This window comes from Drosophila eugracilis, unplaced genomic scaffold (genome assembly GCF_018153835.1).
Source record: "Drosophila eugracilis isolate 14026-0451.02 unplaced genomic scaffold, ASM1815383v1 contig_367, whole genome shotgun sequence".
In the NCBI taxonomy this organism is placed as follows: Eukaryota; Metazoa; Arthropoda; class Insecta; order Diptera; family Drosophilidae; genus Drosophila; species Drosophila eugracilis.
The window spans coordinates 386,841-403,289 of record NW_024573224.1 but is presented as its reverse complement, the minus strand read 5'-3'; the positions used below and the strand labels follow the sequence as shown (position 1 = coordinate 403,289).

The window sequence follows — 16,449 nt, the reverse complement described above, 5'->3', positions numbered from 1 at the left end:
ATTTTCTTTGTTACCTTAACACTTCTTAACAGTTCTGTTAAATGGTGGATGTATTTGCTAAATGTGTATGGCAAACTGCAAACGCCAAGTGAGACCACATTAAAGCCCATCTATATTACCATAAAAGAGCTAGAAATCCCAAACGCGAAAAGTAGAGCAAAAAAATTACTGCGCACACTGAAAGAAACGGCATTTTATTTTCCAATCGCGGGCGGGACGGTTCAAAACACGGGACGGTTCAAAACAGCGCGCCTCTTCGCGAGCGACTTCATAGAATCAGCAGATCTACTTTCCTGGCTGTCGGACGAGTTGTCGAAAAACTCGGGAAGGGATTTGAGTTTGTGAATCGCCACGGATCGAAAAAGTGCACCGTTTAATGCTCTAGTAACCGCCATAGAGAGCAAGAATCAATCTAACGACACGGAAATAAATTCGAAACGCAGTTAAAGTAAGAAATTCGACGTCTTCCTGAGGCCCGAAACACCCACAAAAAAAGCAAAAAAAAAAAAACGAAAAGGCGAATGAAAAGTGCGCAAAAAAATATATGTAATACGATTGCCAGGAAGACACGGAAGCAATAAAAAGTACGGCGAAAACGCAATCGTTACATATTATATATATTCGCTCGGTTGGAAAGTTCTTCTTTTGTGCAGAAAATCGACCACACATCAAAATAAATTACTAGAAAAAAAAAGTAGAAAAACAACAACAAAAGCATCCTCAAGAATCTCGACGCTCTCCCACTCGTTCGTACTCTCTCTCTCTTTCTCTTTCTCTTGACGAAGGCGGAGAAAGAAGCAAAGCGAAACAACAAATAATCTCTTTTCGCCGCCAAACAATAAGGAAAATAATTAATTTTCAGCCAGCGAGCTTCTGCGGCATTTATGCCAACTAATTAAAATCACAAAAAATGGATTACAAATTCATTGTTTTCAACGCAGCGAGGGATAACAATTTGGCGCAATTGAAGGTGAGTTTTGAGAGAATTTCTGACATTTGGGGGAATTGGGAATGGAGGATTTCACCTGCAGTTGGTTGGCCAATTGGAAAGTTGCGAGATTCTTATTGTGATTGTTGTTAGAAATCTCAGCTGCTCAATAAACTCGGCAGTTTATTTAGCCTTGTGACTAATCAATAAAATTCTCTCGCTCACACGCACACACTCTTGCTATAAGCACTCACACACACACTAGCGCTCTCTGCTAAGCCGTACACGCGCATGTGTTCCAACGGTGTTGCTGGGCCTCATTATATTTGCTTGGCTAGAAAAAAGCTAAATTATCTGTTGAAGTTTTGAATGTCAGTTTGTTTGATTTTCAAAGATAGCGTGGATTAGAACTCTCCTACCATTTTAAGTTAGATTTTGTTTAAAAAACTAACCAACAGGTGTGCTTTTCGTTAACTACGTTCTTATCGTAATTATCTTAAAAGATCTTTCTCGAAAGGCCATCTAAAGATGAATAGAATTCGATTTGTGTTTATTGATTTCTGTCTTAAGAATGCAGTTTTTTATATATCTTTGAATATTAAAATTTATGGTTTATGTTTATGAAGATTATAACAAGATCATTAAAAAATATTTATTTCAAATATGTTTTTAATTGGTCTGTTACATAATATTAGCAAGTAGTAGCTGAAAACTAGCCGAATGTCTTGTCTTGACGCAAGACAATAACAAATACATATGTTTGGCTGGGCGTGTTTGTGGGCGTATCGGATCAGAAACTTTTGCTTGCGACTGCAAGACTCGCGGGGCACACTCTTTGCATAACCAAAGTTCTTGGGTTCCTCGGGCTTAAGCTTTTGGCCTGGCATCTATTCCATCTAAAGAGGCAGCTTGACATTGGCACACACCATGCCAATGGAACGGAGGCAGAAATTAAATGGAAACAACACAAACAGCAGCAGTGCAACAGCAACCCAGCAACAGCAACAAAAAAAAAACTGACTGCAATTGGCGCTGTTGCATTGAAGCCTCGCTTGGCCCCTAGTTTTGCATTGTTTTATAATACGGCACAGCTAGTCGTGGGTGTTTATTATTTAGTACGACTGTGCTAGTCCCCATTAGTGTGTGTTTGATTCTAAGTTTAGCACAGTCATAATTTCGTTTGTACTTGGGCCAGGCATTTCAGAAAATTATACATACGTGACATGGAAATTGGTGCAGTTGAGGGAAATGTAAATCAACTTTGAAAAATAAAACTATTTTCTGCACAATTGCCATAAAGTGCATTTTATGTCAAAGCAATTAGACAAACTTCTTATTGACATGACAATGAGAATTATTGAAGGTCGTAAATATGAAATCGAATTATTCTGTTGATATAATTGGATTTTGGAGTGGGGAAACTCTGTAAAATCATAAATTTTTTGGAAAAGTTGTTAGTTTTTCGCTCAGATCAGATGCCCATAACAAAGCCAAAAGTGGTCCAAATTTGGAATTTTATATCTCGTTGAGCTCGTAATTTAATCTATTTTATATTTTTATCAATTTGCATCCCGAAATGCAAAATTTAATTTTTGGCCATTTTTGCAAAAAAAGACGATGGTACCCCTTATAAAAAATGCAAAAATTGGCCGGAAAATTAAACTTTCAAAATCAATCAGGGGGTCATAGATTTAGTTAGTTCTGGTCGTTAGCTGCACAAAACAGTTCTCCTTTTAGCTGTGCGTCTTGTTTTGACCATTTTATAGGATGAAAACCTGTGAAAAGTAAGACAAATATTGCTTAAAAACGTTCCTCTGAATTACATTAAAAGAGTCATTATTTTGTGAATAAAAATTTAAAAATAGTCGCCATATGGAATGCTTTACCTCGTTGAGCTTTAATTTTCATAACAACTTGTTAAATTATCTTGCTTGAATTAATTTACAAAATAGTTCGAAGTTTACTGATATCATATCAAAAGCGCAAACATTACTTATTGAATTATACAATTTTAAGATTACAGTTTAAAGGGTACCTCCTTATCAATAAATAATTTAATTATTGTGAAAAACAACAATATTAAAAGGTTCTATAGATCACATATAGAATATTTTCTATGATAACTACAAAATAAATCTAGTCTTTGCTTGCTTTTTTCTTTGTTTTTTCCCTATTTTCCCCCCACGCTTGATTCATTTCCTTTGGCGTTCTTATCTTATCGGCTCAGACACTCGCTGTTTGTTATTATTTGTGTTGTTTTTGTGGCTCTTACCACGATGACTGCTCCAAATGCGTAGCAAGTATTTTTAACCATACCGTTGGGTGTTGTTTTTGCATTTGGGCCACGTTGCTGCCGTTGAACACGTTAATAACGACAGCGAAAATTTAACAGCTGAAATCACGTCGTCGTCAGCGGCGTTTTACTTCCGCGATTGTCACTTGACGGAGCAGTTCGCCCCGTCTCTTTCGCCACCCGTTATACCCCTCTCTTTCATTTTTCTTTTTTTTTTGTATACTGATTCTGCGCCCAGCAACGCCTACAAAACGAACGCACTTTGCTTATTGAAATTATTATTATGCTGATCGGAGAGAACAAAGAGCCATTCCTCTGGCTTTGTTTTTTTTTTTGTATTCGCTCCGCGCTTTTCGGCTTCCTTCTGCTGTGGCGGCGGCTGCTACTGCTGCTGCTGCTGTTGACAATTATCCTTGAGAGCGTTCAATCACACCAATTTGGAAGGCTCGACCCTGTACACGGAGAGAAATTAACCCCTAAGTCATTAAGATTTTCCAGCATTTGGCTTTATTGAAAATTTACAATATTTTTGAGAAGTCTTAAACTAAGATAGATAGATATTATTACACATTTTTCTATTAACAGTTTCTCATTCTACTCTATTTTCTGATCCAAATATTCGAAATGTTTCTCAAATCGTCACGCTCTTTAAGTAATTTGTATAGTGACCCAGATTTAGCTTCTAATTTATGCGCTCAGTGTATCATGAGCTGGATATTCCTGTTCGTTTTCGGTTATTGTTGGATTCATCAAACTTCCTGACTGACGACCGGGGCTCGACCCTGGAAATGTGTCATTCGAGGGGTGTGAGTTTTGGGACTCCGACTAAAGGTAGAACCACTAGGTATATGCTCGGTCCCCTGTAAATGGAATAAATAAATACAATATAAATACAAAATCCACATATATGTGGAGGCACTGAAGAGTGTGCCCCGAAATAGCTTTTATGTATGGGCTGCTGCACTCAATGCTCCAAATGCGAACGAGGGAGAGGCTGTGAGGCTGCGAGGCAAAGGCAACCTGCTTGGCGGTACGACGTGCAACATGTTCTAGCCTTCGCCCCATAGAACTGGTTTTTCTTGCTCGGCGGCCGTTGTTTATGTTTGTTCCAAAAATAAGAAGAAAAACCCCCCCCTTCGCCACCCCAAACGACGACTCCCCTGGCTCAAGAGCAGAGCAAAATAAAAACACCTCACCGAAGAGTTGGTCGTCGTACACGAAGTTGAAGTGCCACTTAAAGTTGAGTACACACAACAAAATATTTCTTCGTTCTTTTTCATTTTCATCTTCCATTGCCTCTTTGTTGTTTTCCCCCTCAACTTCATTGTGTTTTCCTAGCAGCTCTACGTGATACAACAGGCCAACAGATCGAATGATTGATGAGGTTGAGGGTGGCCAAGGGGAACTAGACCAAGTTAGAAGATCGCCAGATAACTTTATGAAACTGTTAAGAAACCCCGTTGTTTAAGCAGGTATAAAGTTAAAGAAGTATGGTGAACTTGGAAGAACTTTAAATACGGAAAATGGAAATCTAGAAACTAGCAAAATGCATATATAAATACTTTCCGCTCTCATAACTGTCGTTATGAATACTATTAAATAATAATAACCCCACTTTTTATATAACCTTTCGGGACACGTGCCAGTTTTACTTCTCTATTACTTACATAAACATGTCTAAATTAATAAAAGGTAACAGTCCGGTTTAAAGGCATTCAAATGGGCTTTGTTTTCGCTTGCTGTATTCAACGAGCTTGTAAACTGTAACCTTTTGGCCAGTTTTTAATCAAGAACGGATCTAAGGTTCAATGACTAATTTCCACTGAAACGGGTCTCAATTAAATTAATTACTGCTCACCTTAGGCACACTAGGGTGCTCTTGGGTTTTGTATGTTCTGGGTTTTAAGTTAAAACATTTTAAAATAAAAAGCAACTTTGAATGTTATCCCATAAAACGTTTACTAAATTAAAAAGCCAAGTGCTCTTGTCTATCTGGTTAGGAGTGCCATAACGATTCGTTTTATTAAAATTGGTCATTATTGATTAACCTTGTAACGATAAGCAATTAACGAAAAACTGATTAATTATTCTCAGTTAAGTCTCATTAAAATGGCCCGTAGTTGTGTTGTATCTGGTTTTATTTTCTGCTTTTAATTACATGCAAAACGTAGACCGAAAAGTCCATTCGAATTTAAGAAAACTCAAAGAAACACACTTCAATCAGGCGGCGTTTCTCGAGCGTTTTGAAAACATTTGCCAAGGCACAACATTTAAGATAATTCGATGTACACATTTTGTTATTGGTTTTCCCCTGTTTGCTGCTCGTTTTCGTTTGGCTTTATGCAAAAAAGCCGAAAAAGTGAGTTTTGACTTGGCCAACAGCTGTTTCACTCTTTTTCTTTTTTTTTTTGGGGTTGAGGTTGATTCTTGTGCTTTGCAATTTACTCGTTTGCTTGGGTTTGTTGGGGTAACCTCAAAATGCGAAAATGTTGTCTGTTGTTTCTGTTTCTGTTTCTGTGTGTGTTTTTTTTTCCTTTTCATTTTCGATATTGAGCGGAGTTTTAAAGCTTTGGGCTTTGACTGGGGGACGGACCTGCTTCTTTTTATTTTGTATTTTTTCGTGTTTTTATTTTTCTACTTGCTTGCCATTTAACTGCTTCTTGATTATTAGCTTCCAATGGTGTGTGTAAGGTCAGAGCCAATCTTGCTGGTTTGCTTTGACTCCAATTCTCTATAGCTCGGCCTGTGGATGTGGTCTTTGTCGTCCGCTGACTTTGTGGCCATTGGTCTCTGTAAGTACGAGAATGTTTACCCATATCATCAAGTACATAAACCAATGCACTTGGAAAAAAAGTACAGTGCTTTGAAATGTTTAAAATGGGAAATAAATATTTGGGTCTGTAATCTCTTAAAGGAATATTTGGTAAACAAAGATGCTGAAAACTATATTTCCATCTTAAAAACTTGTTTCAAACTCTAGTTCCCTTTCCTTCTATCTACTTTTTATCTCATCTAAACTTGTATCTTTCTTTTCCAATTATTAAAAAGCTGCCAGAATTTTCCCTTTCAAATGTATTTTTGTTCTATTTGGTCAACAGCTGTATGTTAAAGTTTTTCTTGTGTATATAGACTATATAGACTATATAGACTATATATCCCACTCCATCTGAACAGCAGCACCAAATGAACGAGGAAGGGCAATTAACAGCAACAAAGATAACAATACAATTGAAACCGAAGAGCGGGAAGTACATACATATGTTCATACTTACCCACATAGATACAAAGCCGAAGTTTAAACTCAGTGCGTATATATTCTGCCTGTCTGTCTGTATATAATGATAGCGTTCATTGGCTTTATCGTTTTTTGTTCTTCTACAGAGAAGCCTGAATATTTTCTACTCTTTACTCTTGAATTTAATTTTGAGGCCTTTGTTTTTGGTCTCTCACTGTGCACTGAAAGAAACCAATTTAGAATTCCGAGGTTGATTGTTGGGCAATCGAGAAACTTTGTTTCAACCCGTCTGACCATATTGGGGGTCTAAGAATGGTTTTGCAACTTTTGGCGAGCTTTTGGCCATTATGCAATCTATATATAGAGTGAAACTTGGCGTTAGGAAGTGCTAAAACAAGTTGCCAAATACTCGAGTAGAACTTCTTAATTAAGCTAAACATTTGTTCGACTTCAAGTGATTTTTTTTTTTATAAATTTAAGTTGGAACCGTTGTTGCATCATAGCGGTTTGGTTATGAGAAGCTTTAAAAAAGTAAATACAATTTCAAAGCTAATTTATTCATAACAAAAGCTTAGCAATTGCTTGCGTAAATAGGCAACAGAAGTAGATCTGTTAGAAGAACATATAGACTTAATTTTACAGTAGGAAATCTCTAATATATAAGTACGTTTAAGTGCCGTAAGTGACCTCTTTTAAGACAAACAAAATATTTACTACATACCACAGCGTTAGGCAACGAGCATGGAGAATTAATGCAAATAATCATTCAAAAAGCAATTATATTTCCTTGAAGGTGACATCCGGATTTGAGGTTTAACAACCCGCGTAATTAACCATGACTGTGAATTGAATAACCTAGAAACGCAGGCACTGGCAGTCAATTATTATTTTGCTCAGTGCACCATTATCGTCCATCTTAACTATTTACGATGCCAAACAAAAGTCTACAAGGAGAACAAAGAGGTGATGGCTAAATAATTTTTTTTAGATTTACCAGGTCGTTGATTTATTCAGGAAAAATATTAAAGAATATTATGTTTATACTAGGATTGATAGGAAAAAAGGAGAGTTTTTTATTAACAGAAAAGTGCCAAATCTAACTCTTTACTCACCATAAAATGTTAGCCAGGGATAAGTTGGTCAACTTTTAGTGTCATTTTTATGATTTAGCATTAGGCTTAACTATTCTTTAACTTTACAGGAATATTTGAACTTTCGTTAATATTTTAGGCACTTGCTCTGCCAATTTTATTGTGTTTATATTTTTTATTATGACCATAAAAACCCAATATCCCCCTTAAATCTAAAGGGTATCGACATTTCGACCTCCCTGAATATTTGCTCTTTTATTTGCTACTTTGTTGCTGCTCTACGATCCAAGTTGTCAAGTTCATCGCACGATTAACTAAAGCAACAAAACGGCGGAAAGTCCGATTCCCGTGTGGGCTTTCTATATAAAAACATTTATGAAATACAATCGTAAATCTGAAAGAAACACAGGCACGCCGCCGACAAAGATGAGGAAGAGTTTATTTAGTGTTTATGGGAGGCGATGGTCGTTCTTATCTCCTTAATTCAATCCCATCTGCTATCAGTGTTTATGTTTGCCCAGCGAAATAAGAGCTCTCTTAAGAGTCATATCTGGGAGACCCAAAATAAAAACAAACAAACCCATTGATACCCGAGCGTTTGTCTACTGATAAAATGCTAAGTTTCTGTTTTTTTTATCGAAATCTGAGGGTGGATTTTTAAATTTTCCACGCTTCATTTAATGAATTTGTATTTTTCCAAATAGCCAAACACCCTGAGACATTCAAACAACCTTGACCCTGACACTGCCGGCAGTGCTCTAATGTGAACCCTTTCATTCAACCAGTTTTATGTTCCTCACCTCAGAGATGCTCCGTTAAAAGCACCGTTGACCTCAAAATCTTATGATAATGCTGCGGCTGCGCTGCGTTGATATTGACATCGCTAGACTAGTCCACTCAGAGAAATAATGTGTTGGCTTTCTGTTGATTTTAAGATCAATACTTCATTTTTCTTGACTTTTTAAGTAAGTTTTACTTAGAGATTTTTTGCAAATAAAAATCTAAACCTAAAAATTCTTACCTTAAAAATATTTCCAGTGCTTCCGTTCTTCCTGCTTTGTTTTAATGCCTCTTCCACTGACTTTTTGTTTATGCAGCGTTTTCGGCTACTGGTCATTTTGGCTCATTTTGGATTTATGGCTCAAAACTCTGGCTTTTGTCACCCTTGAGCCGACTGCGCAGCCGCCGCTTAGCTAACAAATAAACCAAATAATTTGAGTCAGTCGTTGGCTTGACTGACTGATTTGAATGCCGGGCCCCAGAAGCCCCATGGCCCCCCCCCAAGCCCCCTTGCCCCAAATACCTAAAACCAAGCAACGAATACACGGCCAATGTTCAGTTGAATGATCGTCGCGACGATCGGACGAACGGCATCCCAAATTGAATTATATTGGAGTGTGATGACCAAGTCTGAAGTCGGCTGAACTTGAGGCTACGGCTGTCTACTTGCATATCATCGACATTGAACTCGTTCAATGTCAAAATTATAATAAATTATGCGTATGCGATTCAGGGGTAAGGGGAAACCTATATAGAGAGGGGTTTATGGAGATATAGCGAACGGTCAAAGCAGAAAATTGATCTCAAAGCGAAACGGCCAACTAACAATTCACACAGCCCAATAAAAAGGCAAGAAACAAAAGCAACAATGGAAAGTTGTTTATTGTTTATTTTTTATTACACGGAAACGAACAATTTTTTGTTTGTTCGTGCGGTTGCCTTAATTTAATAGCAGTGTTTAGGCCGTTTTCGCTTGACATTTGTTCATAGCGGTAAACGGGGCTGAGGCTCAAGGTGTTTCCACTCTCATTTTGAGACCGAGAACAAGTATGTGAAATGTTCAAAAACAACAAAATTACCTTGGAAAAGCAACGTTGCTATTGTTGTTGTTATTATTGTTTTATATTTCTCCAATTTGCAAAACAAGCTACGAACACAGGCAACAAATTATAAAGAAATTTATTTCCACTTATTGTGGAAGTGAAATTTCTCATTTTTTTTTTTTTTTGTTTTCTAGCGAAAGGTGAATTATATGAGTTTTTTGAAACATAAATTTACTTGGCCCGTTGCATTCTGACTTTAAACGTATTTGTTTTGCCATTCTCTCTGCAGGGGAACTTTTTTGTTTTTTTGGGGATTTCCTGTGAGTCTCGGTAAATGATCAGAATTAAGAGGAAAAATAAACAAGAATTTGTGTAGTAGAATGCATTTTTGGGGAAGTACTTGGTTGAGTTGCATAAAAAATGATAATGTTGTACTAAAAGACTATTGTTTAGTAAACATTTAAACTTGTGAAATTGTAAAATACTTGAATGTGTCAAAATCTACAAGTTTACTTCTCGGTTTGGACTGAAAGTAAATATTGGTTTGGTGCTTGTTTGGACATTGTAGAATGTCGGATTAATATTAGAGTAAATAAAGATTGACGATTTAATGGTTTTTTATTGCAAAGTCAATTATTTACTGTTGAATTAGACATGTTTTCTTCCAATAAATATTTATGAGCAGAGCGCCTTTTAATTCTTGGCAAGCGTTGTATTTAAATTTTGAAATAACGTTAGCATGTTTACTGTCTTAATTCAAAAAGACAAATGCTCTTTCCCACTGTTGCTTGTTATTCTATCATTTCAACCTTTCAACCTACTTAGCATAAATAAATGTAATTAAATATTTAGCAAGTGAAGAGTTTCCCATAATTGGTATCCATTTCATGATTGAATTTCCTGCTTTTCTTTTTCGTGGCAATAGGGCCACTGAACCAATATCAGCGGGGTCACATCTATTATGGCATAATATCGGACGTTCTGAACGCAATTGATTGATTTTTTCTACCGCTTCTATATATCGCCCACCTTCTTGCCTACCCCCAAACCCACACCTCCTCCAACCGCTTTTGATCCGCCCAGAATTCACGTGCCGCTGGCTTTTTGTGCCACACAGACCGCCCCTTCTCTACCATTGTCAGATTGACTTTTCATTTCGTTTGAAGCTTTTTCGGCTTCGGACCTGGGTAACAAGGTTAAATAATGGCTAAAAGGAAGATATGTGGAGAGTGAGAGAGCGGAAAAATAAAAAGGAAAATCGGTGATACAGCAGCATGAGTAATTCATGCGACACTGGGCTGAAATAAAGTAATTTCCAAGGTTCTTTTTTTTGGTAAATATAATAATTACTGCTTCTGAAAGTGTTAAATGATCAATAAAGATGTGGCTAAAAATATATATTTAAAAAAATTAAACACAGCAAATATTTAAAGTTTATTTTTAAAACCATAATAAAAACTTGAAGGCTTCGAAGCAAAACGATAAACCTTTACAGAAATAAATGTCAGTTTGGGCGTGTTTATTTTTTAATTGTTCAACTTCTCAAATGTTAATTGCTCTAATTAATGGTTTTAAATAGCAAATATTTCATCACTTAAAATAGTTAAATGAAAAAAAATGTATAATAAATCCATGGCTTATAAAAGACAACGAAATTTCCTATGAAATGAAAAGATTAATCAGATAACTTGCTTGTGTTTTTATTCTCAAAGCCCATCAAGTGTTGTAGATTATTCTGGAGATTATTTCTCCATGTTCTTCCGATATTAGCTCAATTTTAATTCCCGTATCAGTCAGACAGCCAGCTGATTCATGGCTGTCAAAGGCCGTAATCATAATTGATCAGAAGGCGGAAAAGATGAAAACAGCTGCTGCTGCTGCTGCTGCTGCTGACGACGACGATGATGATGATGATCAATTTTTCCCCCCAGGGTGCGAAAGCGAAATAAAATGGAATCTCGACGATGACGCGTTGTTGTAAAATAAATATTTTTCAGCTTTTCCTTTCGCACCGAATTAAATGCAAAATTAATGCGTAATTTTCATTGTTCAATTTGCTGGCGCACTTGCACTTGTTCTGCCAAGGAAATGCTATTCAATAATTTTCTTTTTGTATTTTCAAAATACGTTTTTCCGCTTAATAGTCTTGCCAAAAATGCTTCTGATTTTGTATTTTCACTGCTTTCTCTTGTTTTTGTTTTTAAATGTTATTTTTTCCTTGTCACGCGCACGAGGCGTTGATTGGTGGGGCGCGGGACTTGGTGGGAGGCCTTAAAGGGGTCAAAACAAAGAATTCGGCTGTCTAGTGACGATGGCAATAATATCGAGACAAGGAGAATTGGCCAAGAGCAGATGATTCTCTTTGCAGAAAGTAGGAAGCGATTTGCTTTTTGGCTGAAAGTTCTAGAAAAAGAGAGAGATAAAGAAATGGTAGGGAAAGTATTTAAAGTAAATAAAGTGATTAAGGTATATTTTATATTTAATAACCATTTCTTGGGTTTTATTTTTGTTTTTATAGAACATTTCTAAGAATAATTAATATAGTAAAGAAGTATCAAAAAAAAAGAGAATAAAAATGTTAGGTGTTTCTAATAATAAACATTCTAATTAACATATTATTTTATATTATATTCTTTTGTATTCCATTTTTTGACAGCGTCGAACTTTCCTGTTCTCACTGTACCCCAAAATGCCGTGCGGCATTCACAAGGTCTTTTGAGCCCCCCAAATTCCCCCCATTTTTTCGGTTGGCATCTATTATCTTGGCTTCTCCTCTTTGTTCTTATCTCGTTTCTGGTTCTAAGCAGGCAGAGGCGGGGGTGGTAGAGTGACAAGGGGGCTTTATATATAGGTGACACAGACATATTGACGAATGATCAAATTGAGTTTGATAGGTGGAAAATACTATTGTCTCGACTTGTCGATGTGGTAGAGTCAAGGTTTTCTCTTTATGCATTCTATTTCCTTAATGTTAACTTTTGTGCTTATATAGAAAACCCGCACACCGAAAGTAAAAAGGTCAAACTAAAATAAATGTTTTATAAATAAAATAAACTTACTTTGTAGTTAAATGACTAATAGGTAAAGAAAGCAATTATTTTTCTCTGTACGAATATGTAAATGATTTGAATGGGCTTAGAAAAATCAAATGTAAATTTATTGTTGATTCCATTATAGACGTGTGTATATATCTTTAATCTATTCGATGTAGCCAATGTGGCGTCCAGCCTCACCCCATGACTACCTCCCATCAACCCCCTTTCCCCACACTGCCGCCACCACCCGTTGCACGCGCTGGCAAACAACATAATTAGCATACTATAGAGCGAAAATGAAACACGTTTGACATAAATGAATTTCAATTTCAAATTGGCATGGGAGGCAGAGCAGCCGTGCTTTACGAGTACAACAATAAAAATCATCAGCAAAAGGCAGGCAACTGAAAATGAAATACATTATATTCCCCAGCTGATTTCTGGCTATATCTCTCCGCTTTGCTCTCTCGCTCGTGCCTTCCCCACCCATTTGTGTTATCTCTTGCTCAGGTGGCCTGAGTTTTTTTTCACTCTCCGTCAGCAATTCGCTTTGTTCGTCATAATCTTCTTTCAAAGCTGTTATTATTATCATTTTTTTATTGATTAAATACAAATTGTATCTAATTGGAATTTTTGTGCGATCTAGATCAGAATCAGCGGGGAAAAACATCAGTGACTGATAGGAGGTGCATTGTTAGGGCTTAAATGGTTTACTATTAAAAAGCATTTTACTTTGCTTAAACAAGCTGAATATGGATGAGTAACCAATACACAAATATGGTCAGATAAGAAGGTGATTTTGAATGGTTTAATATTTTATTTTTAGCATGAATCACATTGAATTTTAATCACGTGAATATGGCATGCTGATCTTTATTCCTTCTCAAAATAAAGTTCCCCAAAAAAGTAATTATAGAATTCTAAAAAAAAAATGAAGTTAAAGTTCCAAGCAAAAATAAAAGGTTATCAGATTTATGACTTCGAACCATTTGTGTGTTTTTCCCTGAGCCACTAAGTTGATTTTCTGATAACGAACTAGCTATACATTTCAAAATTCGTAACGACTAACCCAGTTTTTTTGTTGCTTTTCTAGGCCACCCTTTACAACAAAAGTTCAAGCGAAGTGAGCAGCCTGATCTCGGCGAAAGTGAACGGAGCCACCCCCCTGGTCATCTCCTGCCGCAATGGACACTACGATATTGTAGAATACTTATTGACAAAGTGTCGGGCTAACGTTGAGCAGGTGGGATCGGTCAGTTTCGATGGAGAGCCCATCGAGGATGCCCCACCATTGTGGTGCGCAGCGGCTGCTGGCCACTTGGGCATCGTCAAGATGCTCGTCCGCCGGGGAGCCAATGTTAACAGCACTACCAGAACGAATTCAACACCACTGAGGGCAGCGTGCTTTGACGGGCATTATGAGATCGTCAAATACCTGGTGCACCACGGAGCAGGTAATTTAATTTTTTGTTTATTGATATCATATATATCAAAAACTGGTTTAAAATTTGTCATATTTTGAGTTTCGCTTTTGAAGATTTGTGCTAATTATGTTGTCTTCTTCCGCAGACTTTGAGGTGGCGAATCGACACGGCCACACCTGTCTGATGATCGCCTGCTACAAGGGTCACTTCCGCATCGCCCAGTATTTGCTCTCTCTGAGTGCCGATGTGAATCGCTGCAGTGTGAAGGGGAACACAGCGCTGCATGACTGCGCCGAGTCGGGTTCCCTACAGATCCTCCAGCTGCTGCTCAAGCATGGAGCTACAATGGATGTTGATTACTACGGAATGACTCCGCTGCTGGCGGCCAGTGTCACCGGTCACATGCCCATCGTTGAGCACCTAATCACATTGCCCTGTGTGAGCAGGGAGTCGAGGATTCATGCTCTGGAACTGCTGGGAGCCACGTATGTGGACCGGAAGAGGGACATGGCTGCGGCACTAAGTCTGTGGCGCCGAGCGCTTGAAGAACGGTCGCTGGACCCACCGCTGGAGAAGAAGGTTCAGGAACCAGTGCCGGCATATGAGATGGTTCGCGAGGTGACCAGCGTGGAGGAGCTGGAGGAGATGGTATTGGATCCTGATGAGATGCGAATGCAGGCTTTGGTCATCAGACAGCGCATTCTGGGACCCACGCATCCGGACACCAGCTACTACATTCGTTTTAGGTAGGATAAGTAACATTACTATTACCTGTACCATTACTAATTTAACTTTCTCTACTCAGGGGTGCCCACTATGCGGACGCTGGACGCTTCGATCGCTGCATTGAGCTCTGGTCCTATGCCCTCACCATGCAGCAGAAGATCCTGCAGCCGCTCAGTCCGATGACGCAATCCTCACTACTGTCCTTCGCCGAGCTCTTCAGCTTTATGCTGGTAGAGGCGGGTCGCCTTCTGCCCAGGGGTCGAGTGGTTCCTCCGATTGAGGCGGACGGCATGCTAACCATCTTCTACAAGGCGGTCAATGAGGTTGAGCGGGGTCAGGCATTCACGCTGGAGCAACAGAAGGACCAACAGCAACCGCAAAAACAGCTGCCGGCAGCTGATAAATCGCCATCCTGCTCAGCTTCCTCATCCGCATCTTCCTCCTCCTCGACGACGCTGCTTTCGGCGCATCAGCACGATTGTAACCACGATCCCAATGCCCTGAGTCGCACCATGATAAGTGCTATTCACATAGGCTGTCTGCTAAGCTCCCTGCTGGACACAGACGCCCTTAATCCAGAAATGCGTCGCCAGGTGATGGGAGCCTTGTACCGCCTGAATCGCTTGAAGGTGCGTGTTCGGTTCGACCGGACCGCTCTGCACTACGCCTGCTATCGAGAGGGCACGCTGGCCGGCCGCTATCCTTCCTGTCAATTCCCTTCAGTGACACTGGCGAAGGCCCTGCTAGAGGTGGGTGCTGATCCGAATGCCATCGACGAAGCGGGCAATACTCCACTTCACCTGGCCACCATGCAGCCCTATGTGGAGCCCCTGTCTCATATTCTGCTCGAGGGTGGAGCTCACTTGGTGAGTATGGCATTGAAGGAAGTTTGTAAACTTTACTCATTGGATTCTCTTCTTTTAGGACACCAAAAACTACGCTGGCGAGACGTTTGAGAGTCTATTGGCCCCCACGCCCATGCATAAGGTTATCGATCCAATGAAGTACACAACGCTGGCGTGTCTGGCCGCAAGGACGATCAAGAAACATGACATCCGCTACGAGGGAACAGTGCCAGCCACACTATACGAGTTCATCGAGCTGCACTAGAGACGAGGATGGGGACGAGGACTGGACGAGAGTCAAGCACTCAATTCACTCAATCACTCACTTGATCAATTGATCACTCGATGGAGCTAATCGATCAACCGCCTGCCCGCCCGCCATCCATATGATAATACCAACTACTACTATGACTACCGTCTATTTACTGTATATTTAGAGATAGAGAGAGAGAATGTTTGAAACTATGCTGAATGGGGAGAAATGTGAAAAAAGGACGAGATCGTTACTAACGACTGGGAACTGATTTGTGATGTTAGCAAGCGAAGTGCCTGAATCGACGGATCAGGACGATAACTACAAACTGACAACGATAACAAAACAGAAGCCAATAAAAAGAGAAGCCAGGCAGACAACCGAAGCAAATGCAATGAAAAGTTCTGGAAGAGATGAATTGCTGTCTTTGAATTTTGCTTGCGAAATGTGTTGACACTTTCTTTTTTTTTTAACTATGTGTTCTTGCTACTCTATTTTGTATGACTTATGATTAATATAATATTGTATGTACTTGTACCAAAAGCCTGGGCGTGATTGAGCAGCCTAATTTTAATTATCTGGCATGAAGCCAGCGACTCCTCAACGCTGCTGCAATCACGCCCAAGCCATGGAAAAATCCAAAAACCAGAATACCTAAATACTAAACAAAAAAACAAAAAACTAAAAAAAAAAACAACACCAGCAACTACCCACAACTCACGTCTTAGTGATGCGTTTGTTTATAAACGAGAAAACGAAGTTTTGGAAATATACAAACTGTAATTAACAACAATAA

At 38.8% G+C, this 16,449-nt stretch overlaps 1 protein-coding gene across 1 annotated transcript; it reads left to right on the top strand.

Moving 5' to 3' along the window:
* Nucleotides 1-154: 154 nt before the first annotated feature.
* On the top strand, nucleotides 155-16,449 carry LOC108116157 (protein fem-1 homolog CG6966). The gene is made up of 5 exons (XM_017227892.2): nucleotides 155-970; nucleotides 13,499-13,859; nucleotides 13,975-14,575; nucleotides 14,635-15,421; nucleotides 15,480-16,449. The coding sequence occupies exons 1-5, from the start codon at nucleotides 911-913 to the stop codon at nucleotides 15,663-15,665; spliced, it is 1,995 nt and encodes a 664-aa protein (XP_017083381.2). The 5' UTR covers nucleotides 155-910; the 3' UTR covers nucleotides 15,666-16,449.

Coding starts and splice junctions, on each gene's coding strand:
- LOC108116157 (XM_017227892.2), top strand. CDS start 911: ATGGATTACAAATTCATTGTTTTCAACGCAGCGAGGGATAACAATTTG. Junction 14,576..14,634: donor AGCTACTACATTCGTTTTAG/GTAGGATAAGTA, acceptor TTCTCTACTCAG/GGGTGCCCACTATGCGGACG. Junction 15,422..15,479: donor TCGAGGGTGGAGCTCACTTG/GTGAGTATGGCA, acceptor CTCTTCTTTTAG/GACACCAAAAACTACGCTGG.